The sequence below is a fragment of the Barbus barbus genome, assembly GCF_936440315.1.
Source record: "Barbus barbus genome assembly, chromosome: 49".
NCBI lineage: Eukaryota > Metazoa > Chordata > Actinopteri > Cypriniformes > Cyprinidae > Barbus > Barbus barbus.
Genome location: NC_136727.1, coordinates 10,898,064 through 10,922,273, shown reverse-complemented (window position 1 = coordinate 10,922,273; position 24,210 = coordinate 10,898,064). Strand labels below are relative to the sequence as shown.

Genomic DNA, 24,210 nt, shown 5'->3' with positions numbered 1-24,210 from the left:
GTTTGACTATACATGTGTTTTTCTAACCAAATGAAGCTTGTTTACATCCTTAGATTTCATCTGAGTGCAACTAAAGTCAGAAATTCGTACAATTTTCCGAAATCTCCTTAAATAATCAAATAAAGCATGTGATTTGGGGCCTCCACCTTAAATCACATGCTGACATCGCAAGAAGCAAAGTCTCCACCCATTCTGTGAGCAGCTTTGTTAAGAGGTGTTATACTTCCTCCAACGCTCGAATGCTGTCACACGGTGTAGTTTCGGAGAGCAGGAGCACTGGAGTAGATTTGGGATTTAACCCGGCATCTGCACAGGGACGGCTGATTCATTTAACCAAGTGTACCGGCTGTTGTAGCCATATCTAAGTGGACATTTTTTGTGGACAAATCTAAACTGCATTATAATTTCCTCTATACATGCCAAAACTAGGCAACCTTGTGGAGGAATCTGAGACATTGTCGCGAAACTTTGAGATTTTCGCCACAATAATTGGTGAGTGTCAAAAATGCAATTTTTTATTAAAGATGGTGAAGTTTTTGAGCAACAGCTCGGTTGCTGTTAATACTGTTTTTGAATTTTGCAGTATTATGTGAGTTCTTTACTTTTTAAGTTGACTTGTTTTTAAGATTTTGTGTAAAATCTCATTTGAAAGCTAGTTTCTGACTGATTTAGGACTGATTGAACTTGAAAAGGGTTAGGGTTTAATTCACCTCCAAATTAAAATACTGTCATTTTACTCATCCTCGTGTTGTTTTGTGTCACTTTCTGTCTTCGGTGGAACACAAAAGGAAACTATTAGGAACCGACAGCCACAGTTTTCATGCAATTGCATGTTTGTTTTTTCTTAAAATAGTCACTAAGGTTGTCATCCTACCTAAAAGTCTCCTTTTGTTCTCTACGGAGAAAAAAAAAAAGAAAGTCAAATGCATTTGGAACAACAAAAGGATAGGTAAATTACAAAATATTCAATTTTGCGCAAAAATATGAACCTAAGCTTCCACCTGATATTTATTTCCTGCTTGTACAAAAATTGGTTGTTATGGATCTGCATGTTTATGCTTCATACTTCTTACACCACTGGTAGGCGCTCAGGTTTCACTACAAAGTAAATTGCACTTGGATGGATAGATATTTTTTCTCACAGGTTAATGTAAATCAGTGCTCATGCACCACGTGAATGAGTAGTACATTCCGGTGTAAGGTACAAACAGCGTTTTATCCGCGTGCAATTCGTAAAAACGCATCTGCTATATAACCCAAAACAATATATTTTTATCAGTAACTTAAGTTGTGTTGTACAGATAAGGTGTTATATCAGAGCTGGCCTACCATCTGCAGACTGTAGCTTTCAGCACATTTGGCACGAGATCGTGATAGAGAGTGACGTAAGTGTCGATTTGTGTATCGCCCCAAGAGATGCTTATTATACAGTTTGACTGGGACGCGACGTTTCCTTAAGAGCATACTGTCTTTTATGGGGGACTATTTGAATAGAGATAATGATAACCGTAATGCATGCTTTTAAACTGCACACGTAGAAAGATTAAAGCTCTTAGAGCATGCGTGGGTAATGATATATTTGCATATGGATGATTCTTCAATTAGGGGAAGTGTCTGTCCTCTAGCAATGACATAAAAATGCATTTTAGCTTTGAAATATATTATTATAGCTTTAAACATGTGCCTCTTAGCCTACTCATTCTATAGAATATCTACAGACGTCACAAATGTTAATTTTTTTTTAATACTGAACTTGTCCCACACCAAGGAATTTGAACTTTTATACTGAGTTTATAATACAAATGAACGCAATACAAATATATTTATAACATTAGCCAAATCAGTGTTCTCGGAAACATTATTATTATTATTACTATGCATTCAAAAGTTAATTTCTAGCTAACTTGTTAGCAAATTTTGTTTCGGAAACTGGAAAAAAAAGAAGAATCACCAATATATCAATGTGTAAAATAGGCATATCACAAATATATCACAAAATTGCTAAAACAATTTGGGTTGTGGAAGAAGACGTTAAAAAACTGACACAGTGGGCAACAAACATGCAACCTAAGACTTGGTTATAATTCTTGGCTGTATGTAAAAGACAATTTGTTGTATTTTGTAAACAGAGAGTTCGGTGTTGCTATTTAAACATTCAAGGTTATATTGGGTGACTTGTTACTTTGACAGTTTGCCTCATGAATGGTGTGGAATTGGTACGAGTGGGCTGGAGCTCCTCGCCCACTCAGATTGGATTTGTCCTCAATGAGGAAAGCGATGTGGGGGAGAGAAAAGAGGCGGGGTTTGCGCTCCACGTGGGTGAGCAGCACATCTCCCCATTGGCTACATGTGTGACGTCATTGCTTGCGCCTTATGTGATTGGGCAGGGCTTTTGTGGGTGTGACCAAAGCAGCACAGTGGAAGCGAGATACGGTGAAACAACGAGCATTATAATGCGTTTCACTGGAGTTTCTCTTCGCGATGAGGGCTGCGCTTTAAAAATAAAAAGGTCGCGCTGGTTTTGCAGTACACTGTCAACGACAAAGGACTACAGTTACAGAATATGCATTTTAATGCACTATCGGAAATATAGAATTAAATAGAAGCTATTAGGATCACCGCAGGATCGATCACCAAACGGGAATAAACATTGGGAATATTTTCCAAGAGCTTTTACAGATCCAGCCCTATCCCTCCGCTTCCATCGACCCTGTCTCCTCTATCGTAGGCTATCGAATGGACCAGCATCCGAGCGCCCGGAGCTGCAGCAGTCGCGGAGCTGCGCCGTCCTGCGAGAGCGTCTCCGGCGAGCCCCCCATGAATTTGTACATCCACTCCACCACCGGCACACGCTTTGAGCTCTCCCTTCCCGCAGAAGAGACCGTGGAAGGGCTAAAGCGAAGACTCTCTCAAAGACTGAAAGTACCCAAAGAAAGACTCGCTCTGCTACACAAAGAAACGTGAGTAGTAGTCTGATGTGTTCCTGTTAGACTGCACGGTTAGTTTTTTTAAGAAGGTGGGTTTTGGCTGGGCTTCCGAATGGAGATTTTAAGCCACCTCTGATGACAAGCCGTTTCAACATTTATTCATTTAAACTAACTAGCTGGTTTATAATTTTATGTTATGTGTGCTTGTTTTAATCCAGTAGTGACTAGTGTATCTATACATGAGAAAATATTACATACGATTAGTATCTATTCAATTAATCACTTGTAATTATTCAATAAACATTAGAACGTTATTCCTTAACTAGTCTTTGTCTCAGTAATGACAACTTTTGTATATATATATATATATATATATATATATATATATATATATATATATATATATATATATATATATATATATATATATATATATATATATATATATATAACTATTCACTTCTGACTAGTAGTTACAAGTAGCTATTCCAGTTTAATTCTTCATTGGTTTGTAGTACTGATTAGTAGTTTTGAACCAATCAGATCAAGTCACTGTTATCTGTTCTGGTTACTAATATTGGGATATTGACTACTAGCTAAACAGTAAGCACTAGTATGCGATGAATGAGCAGTTGCTGACTAACTCTATAGATAGTAGTCACTACCGGAGTAGTCAAGTGCTAGTATTTATGAGAAAGAAAGGTAGTCAGCATCTAGTTCAAAATACATATTTTAATGGCTTGTCATAGACACCTGCATCATGGGGACCTGGATCATGTTTTTAATATATAACAACATTGCAGTCTACCATGATATTTTTGCTGTGGCAGTCCACAGCCTCTTCAATAGAGAAGTGAAAGTGATCTATGCTGTTGACAGTGTGCTGTGGAAGTCAGTTTAATATAGGCCATGTGCAAGGTGCAGAAACCTGCATCACACCTGAAACTGTACAACTAGTTCAAAACATTATGCAAGCAATGTCAGTTTAACGCCTTATAAAGGACCCAAAGGTGTGTGCAACTGACAGCAATGCATGCATATAAATAGAAGTTCCTAATCTCTTGATTAAACTGGTTGCTTTGCTTGATTAGAATATGCATGGCGTTTGTAATTTTAAACTGGATGTCTGGGAATAAAGCATTCCTAGTGGGACTCGCACTGTGGTGTTAGAATATTCTGAGCGAACGTTAAGAGAAAAAGAGGCAATGTTAGTTTCAGTGCAGTTTGCACATTGCCTAACAATTGCACTTGGGTGGTGGAGCTGGGAGGTGAGAGAGAAGCTCTTTTGTCACTTGCAAATGACCGTAACAGTTACATTGTTTGTGCTTTGAATTGAGCCGATTGAAAAGCCCTCACAAGTAATCACCACCAAATTACATCATCCTTTTAAAACGAAGAGAGTCGCTTAATCTCTTCTGTTTGGTTTAGCTGCCTCCAGGCCAAGTGCTCAGTCCCTTTGTTCGGCAGGAGGTGGTGACATTTAGCCTGAGCACAAGTGTACACATTTATGCCACTAGGACAGATAGTTTTAAGAGATTTGTGGGTTAAAAATACATTTAGACTGTGTGTTTGAAACATTGGGATTCTGCAGTGGTGTTTTTGGAATAAACATGCTGATTTATATATGCTGTGGTTTTTGGTCTGCTGGTATAGGCTACAAATGTAGTAGCCTAGAATTGTTTTACTTTGTTTCATATACTTGTCTAAATATGTATGTCTAGATTAAAAAAGAAAACATACATCATAACTGGGCCAAAATATTATTTCCATGGTGGCTTTGTGTATAATTAAAGAGAGAGTTCACTCAAAAAATTAAGATTCTTTCATCGTTTACTCACCCTTGTGTCATTCCAAACCTTTAAGACCTTCTTCTGTGGACCAAAACAGAAGATATTTTGGAAAGTGTCTACAATGAAATTCAATGGGGTGCAATGTTGTTTAGGACAAATTCAGTTTCAACATTCTTCAAAAAAAAATTGTATGTGTCAGTAAGTTACAAAATGGATCTGTTTTGGAAAATTTAGCATCTTGAAATCTAACATCTTGTTTTTTCTAGACGTCTGAGTTCAGGAAAACTTCAAGATTTGGGAATAACGGATGGGAGCAAGTTAACGCTGGTTCCAACAGTTGAAGCAGGCCTAATGGTAAAAATAACATGAGCTTCATTACATGTGCTCCACCAACTCTTTTTGTCACACATATTTACCCTGTCGTTTCTCTCTTCTCAAAGTCTCAAGCATCAAGACCTGAGCAGTCAGTAATGCAGGCGCTGGAGAGCTTGACGGAAACACAGGTAAGGTTTCACTCTAATAAGGTCATCCCAGTAGATGTTTGAATTACACAGTGGCCCATTACATTGGACAGTTGTGCGTACACTTAACCTAATTGCCAGGGCAGGAGTGAACACCTGCAGTTGGCTCTTTTTTTAAAGGATCATTTGTAGGATTTTGAACTCTCTACTTGGCAAGATGTTTCACTGACACATAGGGCAATGGGATACAGATGATGCCCTCCTAAGCTTTTAACTTGAGGACCTCCACACACTTACTACGCATATTTTAAGAAGCACATTCCAGTTTCTAGGCAACATCTGTGAGCTGAGGCAAACCCCACCTAGAAGCCACTTCATTGAGATGCCACCTTTCATGTGCAAGAAACTCTGCAACTACTATTTCACGTGTCCAACTATGATTATGCCACTTTCTAATTTGTATTTTTATTTCTATCTAATGGTTAAACCTTAGCTATTAGTTAACTCATTTAACTTATTGTTTACATTTTTAAATTGCAATTTTCATCCAATCAGTTGCTGGATATTGACAAAAATATTTTTTAAATACACTTGTATATGCACGAAATTAGTCCGCCACATGCCTCCACTGCATCTCCTTGCTGATATTTTTGGAAATCCTGTGTTATTCTGTTTGTGTGTGAGTGATACGGGTGTGCATTTGTGTAGGAGAGGAAAGATCCTATCTGTAATGACGACAGAGGAGTGTGGTTGTGTGCGTACGAGGGGGAAGGGTAGACAGGGGAGTGCACTGCTCTTATCGTTCAATACACCTTCTCCCGGCAGCTGCAGTGTCTCCTGTTTCTGTTGAAAAGCTTTTCAAACTGTGAAGAGTGACTGTGTTTGACATTTCTCATCAAAAAACAAACCTTTTGCAGTACCATGTAAACGTTACTTGTGCTTTTTCTCTGTTCTAATGTACTATTTGTAGGCAGCTAACTGTGTCATCTGGCCGCTTACAAAATGGCCCTTTTTTAGAAATCATAATTTTCAGACATCATTTGTGTCCTTTTTGTAGCTTCATGGTTACAGGCATGAACTGAGACATATCATTCTTTCAGAACTGAAATTAGTCAACACAATTGTGCCGCCACAACGAATGTAAAAAGTGATCTGCGCTCAATGATCGCTTCTCATCTTACTAGATAAGGTTGGATTTGTCGTTACAGTGGACAACCACATATATACATAGCAGAATTCCAAGAGCTATGGCGCTTGCTTCCAGTGAAAGATCTATCTCAGACTCCTCGTAACCAGACTGTTTTATGGAAAGGGAAGGCTTGCAATTATTGGAATGGCATATTTCCCTTGTTACTCTGGCCTAACAGCTTTTTCTGGCCTATAATTAAAGCTGCTGTGGTTTCGCGTGTCTCTCCATAGTCTCCAGTTTTACCCTCTCCACTGTTAAAGAGGAAGAATGAAATGACATCAAGGAGTTTCTTAGTTCCAAGGGAAAATATAGCCCAGTTTCTGCACTCCACTTGATAGATCAGCTGTCCTCTTGAACATTAAAACGCCACTTTTGCATTCAAACGCCACTTTGTTGCTGGTAACTCTGCCCATCAAGTAGAAATAATGACTGGTGTCTGATTCTTCAGGCGACAGAGTTTGTTAATTAGCGGTTTCTGTTCTAACCCGCCTCTAAAGGCAGGTAGATTGCTCGCTTTGTCCTTGGGGGATAACATAGCGGTTCGTTTCCACAAGCAAGTGCCTTTTCACTAGTCTCAGTGCTACACACTAGAGATGTTTTTCTGTCATAACTCTCCACCCTCCAGACACCCACCTACCCACTTTAGAATGGGGCTGGGGCGCCTGTCATTGTGTCTGGAAATGGACAGATGCAAATAATGGTATCCAACAATATAGAACGACTCACCCCCTTGTCATTTCCACCCACCCAACCCCCTTCCCAGAGAGAGCAAGGGAAGGAGAGTAAGTAAGTCTGAGAGATGGCCAAAGTGACGTCACCCTTGACGAGGGTCTGTGATTACTTGGAAGGACAGTGATGAGTCAGAATCCCAGGTATAGACTGAGGACGAAAATAGAAGCGGTGGGATCACACGTCATGCTGAGTGGCAAAGCTCCACAGGATGCCGATGGCTTTTTTGCCATTTCTACAATGAATTTTTTTTGATTTGACAAATATTTGAAATAGGAAATGCGGGTGTTGGTGTGTTGTGGGAACAGCTGGCACATGGGAGGAGAGATTAGTTTGCGTTTCTCTGATCAGCAATCAGGCCCATGCCTATGTGTGTTTGCACGGAGAGCACTCCCAATCCAAAAGGGACTATGTTGACATGGGCAATCACTCGGATTCGTGACTGTTCCTGTTTCCCATCCGCCTTTGTGATTGAAGTGCTCGGTTTCGTGACTGAACTGAAAAAGAAGGAGGGAGGGGGGCTATGGAGAACTTCTCATTAGCTGATAACCAAGCCACCAGCTTTTTTAATTAGGGTCAAACTCCTCTTCTGTACGGAGACGTTTCTTTTTTTAGCACTGTTCCTTATACTTTTCCTTCTTAGTGTTTCCCTACATGTTTTTTTAAGTCATTAATGCTGAGTCCCATGATTGTAGATATTTTGAATCCTGTTGGCTGCAAGTGCGACACGTCTGTTTTGACTCAGTCTCTCGCCTATCCAGACTAATCGGTGCAGTCATCTGAGGAAAAAGGTGTTGCGCTTTCATGGTGCATGTCTTTGATGGTCACCCGGAACTCAGAGAATGAGGTAGAAACAACAGGAACAAAACTTGAAAATGGTGTCATCATTTGCCTAATTTCCTTCTAAACCTGTATGAACTTTCTTGATTGTGTAAAAAAAAAAATTAGACTCCATTGTATGGAAAAAAACTTATCAACTTTTGTTCTCCACAGAAGAAGAAAGAAGTCATATAGGTTTGGAATGACATTAATGATGACAACATCTTCATTTTTGGATGAACTGTCCCATTAAGTATTCGGTTTTGGTCAACAGACATGATGGAAAGAGGCTCCTTGCAAGTTCTGACTGATCAAATTTAGTCTTTACCCACTAAATCCTCACCATTCAATCTCTTGTAGACCTTGAGTAGGTCAAACCCCTAGAGTGAGATCTTTGAAGGTAGTCTTTTCTTCAGGGTTTAAGGAAAGATGCAAGTGATTGATTATTGTAAAGGAGCTTGTTATTGCATCCACACCCTTCATGCCCCTTTGCGAGGACCATAATGATGGCCCCCTAGTGCGTTCAAAACCCAGCAGTCGATAGTGAGGGTTAATAAGCTGGTTTTGAACTTTCCGTGTTTGCTGGGGCCTTTGATAGGTGACCAGTAGTCTTTTAGTCATGCTTGGTATCAAAAGAACCTGTTTTCTTACTTGACCCCTCAAAGATGGGTGTCTTCAGGCTGTGGATGAACGTCAGCCTGGTGCTGTTCCGAGCTCCTGCCCTGCATCTCCTGTATTACAGAAGAAACCGCCTGCAAATGAGTTCCTTGAACCGCAGGGACCCCAATAAATAAAACTGTCAGCTATAGAGTTGGAAGGGAGGGGAAAAAACGGAATGAGCTAGAGGCGTACTCTCACTGAATATTTCATCAGCATCTACTGGCATCCTCACACCCCTCCACCCTCTCTCTCTCGCTACAAGGTTTCTCCCCAGCCCTCCTCCCCTGTCTCCCCTTATCGTGTTTTCTTTCTCTCTCCTTCACTCGCTTTTCACTGCATAGCAACTGCAGCCCACTGCAGAGCAAAATGCCTCCCCAACAAATCAAAATGGACGAAGTGTAAAGATAAAGGAAGAGTAGCACTAGTCTGTGCAGGTGAACCAATGTTGGCTTAGCCGAGTATATAGTTCTTCAACATGGTAACTTTGTTGCCATAGATGTACATATCTGCCTTTGTTGACTTTAAATCTGCCTAAACAAAATCGTCATTTTCGGCACTGATTTTAGAGTGAAATTTGCAGACTGAATGGACAGAATGGATACTTTACCTTCACAAAATACCATATTTGCATTGTACTTCATTTTTACTGATAGCATATTATCCTAAATGTTGTATACATAAAAATGGATGTAAAAAATGTTGAATTATTGCCGTTCCAGTTCTGCTGAAAACTTTCTGTGCCTGCACATTCCACGTAGGGCTGTTTTGTATAGAATATGACCTCTAGTCTATTCGTTTTTCATGTAGTGACTGAAGAAAGGGTGGATCCAGGTAGGCTTCTGCCTTCAAAAGATTTTCCAAACCAGTGTCAAGAGCGCACTGTTATAGAACTTGATCTTTGTGCCTTGATGAGAGAGTGAGTTAGTGACCTGTGAACAAAGAGACCTGTGCAAACATACACTTGCGGTCTCTTTCGAGTACCTTATCCATTTTAGGTGATATAGACTGCATGTTGACACTTCAGGCTCCATACATCTGACAGATTCTATATAGCTGTGCGAGGTGAAGTGTGGAATTTCTGGCCACAAGTCTTCTGAAACTCTTGATTATAGGCAGATTTCTGAGGGTAACTAAATATGGGGTTTCTTCCACAAGCACCAAGACTTTCCAAAATGGTCTGTTAATATATTATCTTTGTTTTTCCAGTCAAGTCATGAACTCTTAAACAACACAGAAAGATTATACAATGTATACTTGCACACACATTCCTTAGATGCTGTGTAAGACTGCAGATCCATTAATCCACTGTGTCTTTGTCTTTGTGGTCATTCGGTTATTACACTAGAAGAGTGTAGGCTGACCGATGTATTGACAAAGGTCTTTGTGACTCAATCTGACGGCTGCTGTGGGGAATGTCTCTGCAGACCACGTCCTCGCCTTTCAGAGGCACTTTTACTGGTTTGTGGGGGTTCACGCACTCTCTCATTATGTGGGATGATTCTGGGCTTTGAGTGAGTCAGTAAGATGCTTGGTCTTGATGACTGATCTGCAAGGCTAATGTGGGGTCTGGTACACTTTACTTGACAATTTTCAGGCCCAAATAATTTTAATTATTAGTGCTTGGATGTTCAGTGACAGCTGTCATTCAGGGGTGGGATCCACCCTCACTCTGGGGTGAGCCGCCAATTTCATACTTGACCTTTAAACAGGGTTTACCATCAATCTAGAGTATGCTGTGTATTTTTATTAGTTCTTAGTCATACATACCTATGAAGAGGATTTTTTAAAACTTCATCTCTACTAAAGATGGAAAAGGGTCTCTATATCTGGCTCTTCTGGTTAGTTAAATGCACAGAATAGTAAAGGTCACTCGACTGCGAGAATGGCTCCTTGATGGAAAAATAGATCAGAGCTAGAGAAAAAAAAACGATGGAGGGTAGGCCCCAGTGATTCAAAAGGTTAACAGGTCAGCCAACACAAGCACACTCGGATGCTGAATAGATCTCCTGAGGGAATCTTCATGGCATACATTTAATTATTCTATGCTTGTGCATTATAGTCATACTGCATCTTTACACATTTATTGTTATCGAAGCTACAGTTAAAACATCCTCAGAATGTGGCAGATGCAATAAAGAGTGTCTCAGGGTTGAAATCGAACTAGGCAGAGGTTGTTTTAAGTGTGTGGAGAGCAAAGTCAAATCAAGCATTTTGTATTTCTCGCCTTGTTTTCCAGGGGTCGGAGAGCCCCATGGCTCAACTTCCATTCTGGGTACTCCTAAATTGGGCAGGCCTTTCCGGTCCAGCCTTTCAAACAATTAGCTATTATGTGACTGTGTGGCGAGTGGGTCTGCATCCTGTTTCCATGGCTGATTTTTCAGGCCTGGGGCCAGACAGAAGTTAGCGTTTCGTGGGTGTGCTGAATTGCAGAGTGTTTTGTGTGTGTGCCTTTTGTATACTTCTGCTTATTCATAAAAAGGCATTCAGTCATGTTGCCAAATTCTTTTCCAGTTTAGAGCAGTGCAAAGGGAATTACTAAAGCCACCCCCTCTTCATTTCCTGTTCACAGGTCAGTGACTTCCTGTCTGGCCGGTCTCCTTTAACCCTGGCTCTGCGAGTAGGCGATCATATGATGTTTGTCCAACTGCAGTTGGCAGCCCAGCACTCGGGCGGCCCTCAGTTACAGCATAGGCATCTCATATCACGTGGGAGTTCAGAGGGCACAACAGGACAGTCTCATCCAGCTTCAGGCTCTGCCTCTGGGATGGCAAGGGTTTCACACAACCCTCACCCACATCCTCATCATCCAAACACAACGCTTCCATCTAACCCAGCGGCCTTCCCACCTACCCCCTCTATCCCATCCGTTCCTCCCATGTACCCCACCTCAGCCTCAGGGCACTGTAGCCCTCCACCGCACCCCTCTCAACTCCCTGGAAGTTTTCTTCACTCCCAGCAGCCATCTTCGGCCTGTCCCACCTCTCCAAGCAGTCCTAGCCCTGCAGCTTCCAGTCCAGAGGTTAGTCACTGTTTGCCCTACCTTAGCCAATAAGTAATTTTTTATAATAATGGTGATAAATTACATTTACCAATTAGATTAGTAATATGTGCAAACTATTCTTGCAGTTGACCACTGGCCCATGTCTTGCACAGGCCAACTGCCCAGCAAAGACGTCTGGCAATTGTAACACTCCCTCGCGATCCCGCAAGCCAGGGGCTATCATCGAAAGTTTTGTGAACCATGCTCCTGGAGTCTTTTCCGGGACATTTTCAGGTACAACTTCTCAATAAGTAATATTTGACGACTCTATATACAACAATTATATCTATAATAGTTATATATCTGTAATTTATGTCTAATTTCTATATTGTTTTTTTCTTTCCTAAGGCACTTTGCATCCCAACTGTCAGGACAGCACTGGACGTCCCAGGCGAGACATAGGCACCATCCTTCAAATCTTGAATGACCTTTTAAGTGCCACCCGGCATTACCAGGGCATGCCACCATCGCTCACACAGCTCCGTTACCAGACCCAGTGCAACAGCCCCAGCTCACCAACACCGTCACCACCGCCTTCACCTCCCCACACCCCCGGACTAAGCAGCCTACCTACTACAGTGCCCTCTGAGACCCAACCCACCCTCCACCCACTGGTGCAGTGCCAGAGTCAGATCCGCATGTGCAAGCCTCCTGGTACGTTTTATTGCATTTGTCAGAAATTATGCAGAGATGCATTTTCTAGAGCATTTACTGTAGCCAGTATTTAGGATCTAGCCCAGAGATTCAAGATTCATATCCAAGGCAGTGTTTACATAGTTTCAGAAGGTCCAAGATAAGGGTGCAAGGATAAGAAAGTGAAGATGTTAGAGAGGGGGAGGAAGAACTAGGCTTGTTCTCTCAGGCCCTGGTAGTCATGCTTCAGCAGCCACAGCATGTCTGGCTTTGTCTCTGTGCTGACGGTGTCCTCTTTCCTCTGAAAGGCAAAGAATGGGGGTGGACTACTCTGTTACCAAGAGGAAAGAGGCAGAGAGCCAGAGCGAGAGACATAACGAAGCAAGATAGTACTCACAGACGTGTGGCAGGTACCCCGCTCTGTCTGGTAAAAACTGATTATCTGGGGCAGCTCGCTTCAGCGCTGAGGAGGAAATTGAACTGCTCTGTCATGAAACACCACTGTTGGAGAGTACAGAGATAATGAAGAAATATCAAACTAGCTCTGTTCAAAGCACAGGCCTGTTATCAATCTAGACTAGATTAAAAGCATACCAAGCTAACGCCGTACAATATGAAAACATATCATCAACTACTGGGGTAGAATAACTTCGGTCACTCGATTTTCACAAAGGGTAGGGAATCCTACACATTTTTTGAGGCGATACATACTTTTACTGTGTGATAACCTCTCTTCCGCTTGCATAATGCTCCATCATTGGTCTTTATACCCCCCCCCCCCCCCCCACATTGATAGGCCATCCTATTGGTTCCACTCTTGCTCGTCTGCAAAAACCATCCCAGCAGTCAGCGCCAGGGCTAGTCAATGGACACTTGTTTTCCTAGCAGCCTTTAAATAGAGATTTACGCAAGAAATATGAGCTCCAAGAGAATGCTCATTGTGTTTGAAAGTCAGCAAGAGGAGGCGGAGGGGAAAAACCAAGAGTCCATTCATAAAATTGTTGTTTATATCCGGCCAGCGACTGCCCACTGATTAACTGGCGCTTCCTCTTGGGCAAGATGGAGAAAAGGGAAGGGTGCAGTGGCTATTTTCTGGACAAAACCACCTTATTTGTAAACATGTTTGTGAACCCATGGTGTAGGGTGTATTTTGTGTGAGATCGCTAGATAATACTCTTGAGCTCTTTAAGACCCATATGCTTTGGCACCTGGTGACCAACTTGCCTACATGGGGCAGACACCTCAATGACTTTCATGACCCCTTTAAAATGTCACATACTTTTAGCAGCTGTCTACTTGATGTGATTGCAGACCAAACGAACCCGATATCCCCACCACACTTGTTTAGACATCCATCTATGCACACTGATCTTGGATTCTTCTAGACTTTTGACTTTGACAGACTGTAGTATGTATTTGCGGAGAGGTTGGGGAGGAGATGGGGGATGGAGAGCTGAGGGTACGAAGAGGGTCGCCATTCTTGACTCAAATTCCTGTGCTCATGGGGGTCCCTTTGCCCACTGCAGGCAAACCCTTTGTTTGCCCTAGCGTGCTTTAATACTGCAGTACTACATCAGCCTTTCCTTTTGTAGATGAAGTGAAAGAATGAAAGCCTGTAGGGTAAAACTTAGGGATTGCCTTTAGATTTGGTATTGCCTGGCCACTGCACTAAATGAAGGGAGGAAAGGGGGGGCAAAACAGGTCTTAAATTGGGAGGGGGAGAATAGTGCAGGAATGCTTTTGCTCCTCAACATTCTGTCAGCTCAGGTTAGTTTAGTTTGGGCTGTGCAAGAGCGTCAGAGTGTTTTAGCAGAGTGAGAAAGAAAGAACAAGGAAGGGTGCTCAAATTCCTTCCCTCGATCATTTAATCCAACCGACAGCAAACGCTCCCGGCTGCTGTGTATATACTGCGGCAATGTGAAATGTCAAGATCTCAGTCCTCTTTGTCCTGGCCTCCCTGGTGCTTAAACACTGCCAAGTTCTTTTCCTAACCCAAAAGAGACAGTTTTGCCTCTCTGCAGATTGCTTGATCAAGTGCCCCAGGGCTCTCACCATGTCACTACGGTGCTCAAACCTGCCCAGCTAGACCGGGGGTTAAATAATTAATTCCCCCTCCTTGCTCACTGCCAACAAGCATGTAAGAAACCCCCCAGGCCGACTATCCTTAGCTGCTCATCAGGCAGGGGCCGTGGCAAGCCATATCCGATGCCTTTTATTGCTCCTAGTATGCAAATTGTGGTCATTTGAGACCACAGCTCCCTGCAGGGTCATTGATGCCATCGTATCAGAAAAGCAATGGAGATGTCAGGGTTTGACCGCTCCCCTGGTTTAGTTCTTGCTAGGGGTGCAGATGGCTGAACACAATGCCTGTCCTGTGCTGTGCACCCACTCTGAGCTCCTCCCAACCCAGAGGCAACACTGGCGTCTATCCCAGCTCTTTGGGAGTTTGCTACAGCTGGCTTATAGAACAGGAGCACCTACTGATCACAGAGTACATCTAAACAGGAGAATTGTAGAGGCTTATCTATCTATCTATCTATCTATCTATCTATCTATCTATCTATCTATCTATCTATCTATCTATCTATCTATCTCAAGTTTCAATTTAATTGCAACTTATTTGTTTTCTGCATGTTGGTCACACTTAGGGGTGGGCGATATGGAAAAAATATAATATCACAATTTGTTTTTTAGAAATATCACGATTCACGATTTTATCATGGTTCTTTGTCATGTTGGTTTTACTATTTTGGTTTTAAAGGATTAGTTCACTTTTAAAAAAACTTTTGCTGATAATTTACTCACCCCCATGTCATCCAAGATGTCCATGTCTTTCTTTCTTCAGTCGAAAAGAAATTAAGGTTTTTGATGAAAACATTTCTCAATATAATGGACTTCATTGGGACCCAAACGGTTCAAGGTCCAAATGACAGTTTCAGTGTAGCTTCAAAGGGCTTTAAACGATACCAGACGATGAATAAGGGTCTTATCTAGCGAAACGATCGGTCATTTCAAAAATAAATAAAAAAGTTTAAGTTTTATAAGCACAAATGCTCGCCTTGCTCTGTTCTGTGATGCGCGTTCGTGACGTCACGTAATACGCAATTACGTGGAAAAGGTCACGGTTGAGGTAGGCGGAAGTACCGAGCTCGAATTAAACATTTAATCAGCAAGGCTTGTGTGCAAATAATGTAATTTTGCGATCGTGAATAAATAACTCTACTGTTGTATGTCGTGTTGTACAGTATATAGAGACGGAGGAGCCAGAACTGTATTTGACATAATGTGCGCTGTAGCACGATACTACGATATTTCTTCAAAAGCAGATCGTGGAGACATTTTTATCGTCCACGATCAAAAAACGTCACAGCGCACACCCCTAGTCACTCTACATGAATTTTGACTATGTAATAATCAGTTAAGTAATTTTGTTGCAATATTTAATTATTTTATTATTATTAACAATCTGAATTATTAAAAAAAAACACTTATGAATTTTGATGTTTTGAGTTTGGGACAGTTTTTTCTTTTTTGACAGTTTTTACTTATATGCCTCCAAAAATATATCGGAATACATTTTAATACCAAAATTAAAAACATGCTCATCATAGAGAAGGTGTATATAACTTACTGTGCATGTGAATTACATTGTAAATATATTTTTTGGTAAATTAATGGATCTGGAAGAAAAATAAGTATTAGATGCCAAAGTTTGATGTCTGACACTCTGTGACATATTTTTGTGTGACTTCCTCCTCCGCTGCCAAGACATCTCCAATGATGCAGAGTGATTGCAGCACCCAGACTCGAAAAGATCACAGGACTTATCAAGGCAAACAAACAAACAAGTCAAAGACAAGTGTTAATTAAGCTGATCTTTAATGGATCAATGGCAAAAGGGAAGCTTGCAGAGACTGCCTGATCACTGTAGTGTGGGCCGACATATTGGGTTGGGCTTAATGTTTACCCAAAACCCTGCTCAACTGATCTAATACCTGCAGACAGGCCAACAGCCTCATCGATTGGGTTAAAATCCTCCCTCCATTGCACTCTCTCTCTCCTCATTCTTAATCCTCCTCCTTTCCATTTTCCCTCTCACGTGGCCATCAACACTCGGTCTGAATCTTTCTTCCTCTATGCGGGAATCAATACATTCTCATACATCAGCTCACTCTCTTCAAAAAGCATGAGCCGAGTGCAACATCCCATCTTTTGTTCACCAGTACGCTGCTACTTTTTAGATTCCAGGGGGATTTTTTTGTGTATCTCTTTCACCCTCTGTGGCTTGTTCTCATTTGCCTCTTTCTCTCTTTTTCTATGTTCCTCCGAGGCCTCCGTCATGAGGCCGTATTGAGGAGGAGGGGTGTGGGTGGATGCGGGGGCTGGGGGAGGGGGTTAGAAAGGAAGGCCAGGTGTATATCTCATGTGTGGGCCCGTACAGCTGTGTGGCAGGAGGCGGGGCTGGGCTTGTTTTGCCCCCCCCCCCTTTCTCCTGAGGCTCGTGGAGCTCGTCACAAGCCTTTTTTGCCCCTACCCCCCTAATTTGAGCCGCAGGCCTGAGAATGTCGAGTGTGCTGTGAGGACACTGCAGCACACACGGCTCGCTCTGAGACAATGCATCATTGGCGTAGGGGCGAAGGAGGATGAGGGGAGGAAGGGAAGGGTAGAGAGGGCGAATGCAGGGGGGAGGGGCTTTTTCTGTCCATGATGTTCACTTGCAATCGTCGCTGGCAGCAAAATAACTCCCTGTTCTTGTCCACCCACCCCCCGTATGTGTATGTGTCCAAACCTTAGCGCAGGGAGGGGTCTTGGAAGCAAGGGACAGAGAAGGGAGAGCTTTTGCACTGCTTGTTCTGCCTTTGTTCCTGGTGTATCCCAGCCCCCCTCCACAGCCGTTCAATCTTTTTGCGCTCACGACAGCCCAGTCGCCATAGCTTAATAATAATCCTCTAAACGGGTGCATCGAGTCTCCCCCTCAGGCAGCCATGTTTATCCTGATAATGATGCAGGGGTTGTTGGAAACATTCAGGTTAAGTTCGTTTTTCCCTGCAGCACAGCCCCCAAGCCGTGCCAAAGTAGCAGTGATGTGTTTTTACAGTGTCCGTGGATCTGGTTGGAAGGGCGACCACGTGGGAAAGGACATTGGCAGGGGCCACAGATTCTCACAAAGAACAAAAAGGAACTTGGCTTAGTAGCCAAGGGTCTGCCTTAATGTCTTTGTAACCATTGTGAGCTTCATACAATACCTTGACAGTGGCATGCCGTGCCCAGTGCTGTTAATGAGCTCCTCTGCTCTTTTTCTCCCAGATTTCTGTAGTTCAGTCCCTTGGGGCACCGCAGGCTCATGTAGCTAATTTTTTTTTTTTTTTCCCACCAGCACCAGTTGGTATGCACAGAAGAGCTGGCAGGCTGCAAGGTGAGGTGGCTGCCCTACTTTTGAGGCCTAGAGTTGCAGGGAGACTCTTTGAAGAGGGCAGATGAAGGAGAAAAGCATTAGCGTAGAGACCCTTTATGAATAGTGTATCTGTCGAGCTTGTGCAGTCAAACAAAGACCTTCATAACCCATAAAGTCCTATTAGACCAGAACCTCTCTAATCATGCTAAAATGCCAGAGCAAGCCCCAAATCTCATTTGTCTAACCAGGTTAGGAAGGAACTGTTTGGCAGATCTCTGCTGTTGATATTTTTACAGCCTGTTCTTTCTCTACGAATATCCAAATGATTAAAACTACCACTTTCATTTATAGTGCAAATCCTTCCTAGACGGCTCAAACCCGCCCACCATGGAAAGGTATTAAGTAAAGGGGGAAATTGAGCCCACACGAAATCCCGATTTCATTTTGATATGGAGAGGTGGATGAAATTGATTAGCGAATGAGAATATGCATCTGCTCTCTTTTTCTATTACATTCTGGGTGGAATTCCAGAGCATGTCTTTCTCTCTCTATCTCTCTCTCTCTCTCTACTTCCTTGTCTTTCTTTCTCTCCAGAGGCATTGGGGAGGGGTGAACTGTGTGTGCATATGCGGGTCGGGGTCTTGGTATTGGGAGGTTGGGTGGGTGATTACTTGCTCAATGAGCTCAGGCCAGGAAAAGAAAGGGGGAAAAAGGGCCTGACTTACTTCGCTTACAATTTCCATTCGCTTGCATTTTCTATTGAAAGCCAATAGCAGTGTCTTCGCCTGGAGATAGATTGCTGCGCTAGAGCTAAGGTTTAATCAATAGGTCTTTTTAATTTGCCATCGATCCATGTTAAAAGCTACTGCTGCTGTTGCTGTGTGTGTATGTGTGGTGGAGCACACGTGATGAAAGATAGTCTATGCTCGGGATTATTGACATTCTAGTCGGCTATTTCATTATTTAATTCCGGGATAGTTCCTAATGGAGCTGGCTAATAGATTGTGGTTTCTTTTTCTCTTCCATTCTCTTGAATATATTTATAAATGAAAGGGTTAGGGTTGAGCTGTGGAGTGGAAAACCCCCTCGTGTTTTTTCCTCTTAATTGGCACATTAGCCGCTAAAACCTAGCATTGTTTGTGAGATTAGAAAGTGTGAGGTATTTGCTTCCTGTTAAAGAAACAACAAAGTCGAGATCGTATCACTTGGGAATGCATGTGCGCATGCACGCATGGGTGTGGGCGTGGGCGTCGGTCTCCTCACGGGAGTGTGGGGTCCTTTGTGAGAACACACTTCTTCCCTTTTGCGTATCTCAAGGGCATGCCTGCCAAGACATTTTTAACTGTTTCTGATAAGGGAAGCGAGGACTTGTTGCCATATACTGGGATGTTCTCTTCTGAAATGAGACAGCAGTGGAGAGTGCTTATTTCTGTACCAATTTAAAGAGAGACAGAGCAATGGGGTGGGGGTAATCGCAGCATGCTTTTTTTTAAGAACATCAGGATCACCGCTCAGACTTGAGTTTATTTATCCAACACCCGGGCCTTTGATAACATTCTGCAGAATCAACAGTTGGGATCCAAAGCACTGAGTCATTCTGTCCTAGACCAAATATGTGTATTGCACCAGCATTTCTCAGCTGAAAAGGCTAGCATAGATAGTCACCACCTTATGTTGTGTTTTGGATGCTAGTCATTAGCACGGGATGCTCAAATGCAGATTCTGTCCACACAAGACATCTTAACCTTCAAGTCTTTCTTGGTCAACCAGCTTTGCCAGGACGCCTGGGTGTGTCAGCTAGGGATGAGTCAGTGGTCAACTAGTCCCCCAAGTTTCTTACCCCTTAAAGCGCTGCCGCATCTTTGGCTATTGTAACACAATGTTTTTTGAGTCCCAAAAGTGTTGCAATTTTAAAATGGTGTATAATCCATTTCAAGACAACTGCATTCTGTTTTAGTCTGTTACAGTCAAGTCAGATAGTTGTTTAGGCAAACCCTATGAATCTTTGATTATAGAACTTTGTATTTTTGCACATTCTTAGCATCTTTAGCTAGCTTAAACTATCAGTATCAGTTAGCCTGAACCAAAAAATTCAAGGCTCGACTCTTAACTGTTTTTGCTTTTTCTTTTTGGTTCCTCAGGTGACCGATTGCGTCAGACAGAGAACCGAGCCACACGCTGCAAAGTAGAGCGACTGCAGCTGCTCATGCAGCAGAAGCGTCTGCGCAGGAAGGCCCGGCGAGACTCCCGTGCCCCATACCACTGGCTCTCCAACCGCAAGGCTGGACGGAGCAACAGTAACAGCAGTATGTCTAGCGAAGGCTCCCTGGACCTAGACTTTGAGGACTCTGTGTGGAAGCCCGATGTTAAAGCTGATATGAAATCAGAATTCATCATGGCCTGAAGCAGCAACAGTTGCGCCATCCTCATCAAGGAAGACTGGGATTTACATTTTAGAGAGGAGCATTTCCGAAGACTGTGTCCGACGACGCACAGAATCTCGTAGGCTTCACTCCTTGTCTATCCTGTGACCACAAAGACTTTACACAAAGGAAGATTCACAGACTTTTACTTACCTTACGTCCTTGATAGACTATGATCTTGGAATAGACTAAATTTCTAAATGACGATGTTTGGATATGGATTGGACTGATGAATAGACAGAATTTGGACTCAGAACATCCAAGAAGTAAACACAAATGAGCATAGCAGACGTCATCGGTGTTGGGATTTGTTTTTCTCTTTCCTTTTTTTGTTTTTCTTTTCACCCCGGGGGAAGATCCATACAGGCCAAATACAGGCACGATGAACTAACAAAAATCAAATACTGATCCTACTTCCTCCTTTTTTCATTACAAATGGGCATTCACAGTTCAAGAATCATTTGAAGGGGGTTACCTTCTTTGTTTTAAAGTCCTGTTTTTCTTGAATCATGATTTATGAAACAAAATATGTAGCATTACCCACAAAGCATTCAGGTTTTTTATCTTGTAGACGAGGAGGGTTCATTTGCACACACACCTGTGATTTGAAATATCATAACATAACCAAGAGATGGCACAGTGCATGTTTAGTATATAAATATATATTAAAAAAAATACAAAAAACGCCTTCTCAACAACAGCTCAGTGTAGAGTCAGCGGTTCAAGTAGGAAAGTAAAACATGAAAAGAATGGAAAATATGCTGATTTGATTGAAGACACGAGGCTTGTCAAGTCGGTTGTTTTTAGAACATTTAAAGTGACTTTTCTTTTTTTTACCTCCGCGAAAACAAACAAACCAACCAAACGTAAAACAGCAGTTGCTCAGCAAGGCTCGAGTCAAGCGGTGAAATGAATCTGATGTTATATAATAATTTAAATACACACTGTATCTCTCCTGTTGCTGTCTAAATGTGTATAATAGAGAGAGTGGTGGGGTGCCAGAGGAATAGTTTACAATTGTGCATTATAATGGCTTGCTCTGCCAAAGTGGAATCTCTCATGTATGCATTTGACTAAAACAAACCACCATTCAAGGGTTTTATCCCCGCAAACATTTACAGTTGTGATACAGTTTTAACAAGACTATCGATATTATTTGTCTGTTTGGCCAGACCTCATTGCAGATTCCCACGTAAACATCTGCATATCCCCCGTCTTCACACTCTTGATAGTGCCTCATACATAGACGAACTGACATATTCTATCAGGCGTTCCACAGACAGACGGTTCTGCTGCTATATGGGACTTCTCTTTGCATGCAAAAGTGTGAATTATCCTGATCCTTTTTATAGAAAATAATAATAATATCAATACTGAGATACTGGTGCTGAAAAGAAAAGATATACAAGCATGAATTTGTGAAAATGAAAAAAATGAAAAAAACATTTGCTCCAGCTACTTGGGATTTTCGAATTAGGAACGTAATGTTACATATCAGTCGCAAACCAAAACTGGACTGGAATTCTACTGTACATGGATCGTTCCTGGACTAACTAAGGAACAATGGAACATTCAAGGGATCCTCAGAGCAAACCCCAACACTCCCATCGACCTTGTCCAGATGCAGACTAACAGGGATGTTAGAAACCGACGTTCGCCCCTAATGACTACTTGGAAATAAACGTCAAAATGTCCTGAACCACATCGATGTTGCACTCACTGAGTTTGCAATGAGATTACCTACCTGAAGGGGAACATTGTCTTTTCCTTTTTTTCTGTTCAAGTGGCCTTAACGTTCATTATCGAAACACTTGCAGAGTGGTGGACAACATAGGGATGTTTTTGTTGTTTTTGTCCTGTGTTTTTGTTAAAGCATAAATTTTTCGGGGGCAATTTTTGTGTTTAGGAGGTGGAGGCTCTATTATGTCAAGGCTTCAGTGCCTTAAAGTTTTGCCCCTTCGGTGTGTACGAAAAAATCTGAACAAATTATTTGCATTTATGCAGGTTTTTATCAATTTATAGGAGCTCTGGTAAAATATTGTCTGTTTTATGGTTTGATTGTTACAAGTCACGACCTGGAGTTCAAACAGGTTCCATCAGTGTGTTCCGTTGTTTGTTTGATTACGTCTCTTGAACCCTGCTGTCCTACAAAGAAGCAACAAATTTACAAATTGAATTGAAAAAAAAAAAGAAGTTTCAACTGCAGTGCTATAGCAACAAAGTGCCCTAATTCTCAATTGAGATGTCCTTTAAGGACACGTTGACAACATGCACTTCCCTTCTTCTCAGATAAATTACTTCAATGGACGATTTCCCCCTCTCCCCCAAGAAAATCATTATTTAATTTTTATATATGTATGAAATATACTCTGTGTGTGCCTCACCTATATGTAAAACAGTAAAAAAAAAAAAAAAAAAAAGTGAAAATTGAAAAAAAGCATAGGAGATGATCTGAGTTTTAGGACAGGGTAATTGAATAAGGGTGGAGGGAGGGAACGGGGGGCATTTTCAATAGTTTGTTGGAGTTCTGTCTGATCACATCATTTAAGTTGCCTGCTCTTTCTTGTAGCCAATGAAAACTGATTACAAGAGTCGAGAAAAAAAAAAACAATTTACAATGTTCTAGCTATAGACCGGTGTAGCACATGTGTGACTGTATTAATTTATGAAACCAAAATGGTAACTGTGAATTATGTATTTCTTTGTGCTTTTTTTAAAGTGGGCAGAAGGCGGAAAAGGGCGGTGCTGTGCCCTGTTTTGTTTTTGTGGAATATAATGGAAATAATCAAGTAAAAAAACAAAAAAAGGAAAATATCTAAATATATTTTTTTCTTAAGCAATACATTTCAGTGTGACTTGTCATAGGACATTTTCTTTTTTTAGGTAATAAATTGAAAGAAAAAATATTTTTTTGTGTGTATGTGTGACTCATTTACTTTATCCCATGGGCAGTTGTTGTACAGTCATGGCCAAAAATATCGGCACCCTTGGTAAATATGATCAAAGAAGGCTGTGAAAAAAAAAAAATTAAAATAAAAAAAAAATTAAACTGCATTGTTAATCCTTTTGATCTTTTATTTAAAAAAAAAATCACAAAAGTGTAACCTTTCATTGGATAATAAGAATTTTTTTGGGGGGGGGGGGGTTCATTATGAAAAAAAAAAATTCTCAAATACATGTTGGACACAATTATTGGCACCCCTTGAAATTCTTATGAGTAAAATATCTGTGAAGTATATTCCCATTTATATTCACAATTCTGAGCACTCCAGGGTGATTATGAACATGAAATTATCCAGCCATGGCTTCCTGTTTCGCAGAAATATAAATAGGAGGGAAAACAAAGTCCAAATTCCCTTAATCATCCATCACAATGAGAAAAACCAAATAATATATTTCTGATGTGCAGCAAAAGATAATTGAGCTTCACAAATTAGTGAAGTGGCTTTAAGAAAAGAGCTAGAGCAGTGAAAATTCCCATTTCCAACATCAGGGCAATAATTAAGAATTTACAATCAACAGAAAATGTTACGAAGCTGCCTGGAAGAGGACATGTGTCTATATCGTCCTAATGCACGGTGAGAAGGAGAGTTTGAGTGGCTAAAGACTCTCCAAGGACCACAGCTGGAGAATTGCAGAAAATTGTTGAGTCTCGGGGTCAGAAAACCTTTAAAACAATTTCACAAACAGCACCTACATCACCGCATGTTGTTTGGGAGGGTTTCAAGAAACATTAGCCTAGCTCATCCAAAAACAAACTCCAGCATATTCAGTTATCAGACACAACTGGAACTTCAAATGGGACTGGCTTCTATGGTCAGATGAAACTAAAAAATTAGCTTTTTAGCAGCAAACACTCAAGATGGGTTTGGTGAACACAGGGATACAAAGTACCCCATGTGTACAATGAAATATACTGCTGTATTTTTGATGTTGTGGGCCTATATTTCTGCTGGAGGTCCTGGACATCTTGTTCAGACACATGGCATCATGGATTCTATCAAATACCAACAGATAAAAAATCAATAAGTGACTGATTCTATTAGAAATCTTATAATGGGCCATGTTTGGATCTTCCAACCGTACAATAATCCAAACACAAACCTCAAAAACAACACAAAAATGGGTCACTGGGCACAAAACC

General features: G+C 41.6%; 1 protein-coding gene across 3 annotated transcripts; it reads left to right on the top strand.

The window, feature by feature from the left end:
• Positions 1–226: 226 nt before the first annotated feature.
• LOC306867501 (midnolin-like) lies at positions 227–22,466 on the top strand. Of its 3 annotated transcripts, XM_079413176.1 has the most exons (9): positions 227–492; positions 2,729–2,960; positions 4,984–5,071; positions 5,158–5,220; positions 11,145–11,594; positions 11,702–11,849; positions 11,964–12,269; positions 12,557–12,658; positions 19,785–22,466. In XM_079413176.1, the coding sequence occupies exons 1-9, from the start codon at positions 417–419 to the stop codon at positions 20,045–20,047; spliced, it is 1,728 nt and encodes a 575-aa protein (XP_079269302.1). In that variant the 5' UTR covers positions 227–416; the 3' UTR covers positions 20,048–22,466. The 3 variants fall into 3 exon arrangements, with proteins under 3 accessions (XP_079269302.1, XP_079269304.1, XP_079269303.1); XM_079413178.1 differs by lacking the exon at positions 12,557–12,658 and having other exon boundaries at positions 234–492; positions 11,729–11,849; XM_079413177.1 differs by lacking the exon at positions 12,557–12,658 and having other exon boundaries at positions 234–492.
• The last annotated feature ends 1,744 nt before the right edge of the window (positions 22,467–24,210 follow it).

What these genes read in the sequence shown, in the direction of transcription:
- LOC306867501 (XM_079413176.1), top strand. Translation starts at nt 417, where the DNA reads ATGCCAAAACTAGGCAACCTTGTGGAGGAATCTGAGACATTGTCGCGA. An exon ending in CTTTTCCGGGACATTTTCAG is followed by an intron (nt 11,850 to 11,963) that starts GTACAACTTCTC and finishes TTCTTTCCTAAG; the next exon opens with GCACTTTGCATCCCAACTGT. An exon ending in TACTCACAGACGTGTGGCAG is followed by an intron (nt 12,659 to 19,784) that starts GTACCCCGCTCT and finishes TTGGTTCCTCAG; the next exon opens with GTGACCGATTGCGTCAGACA.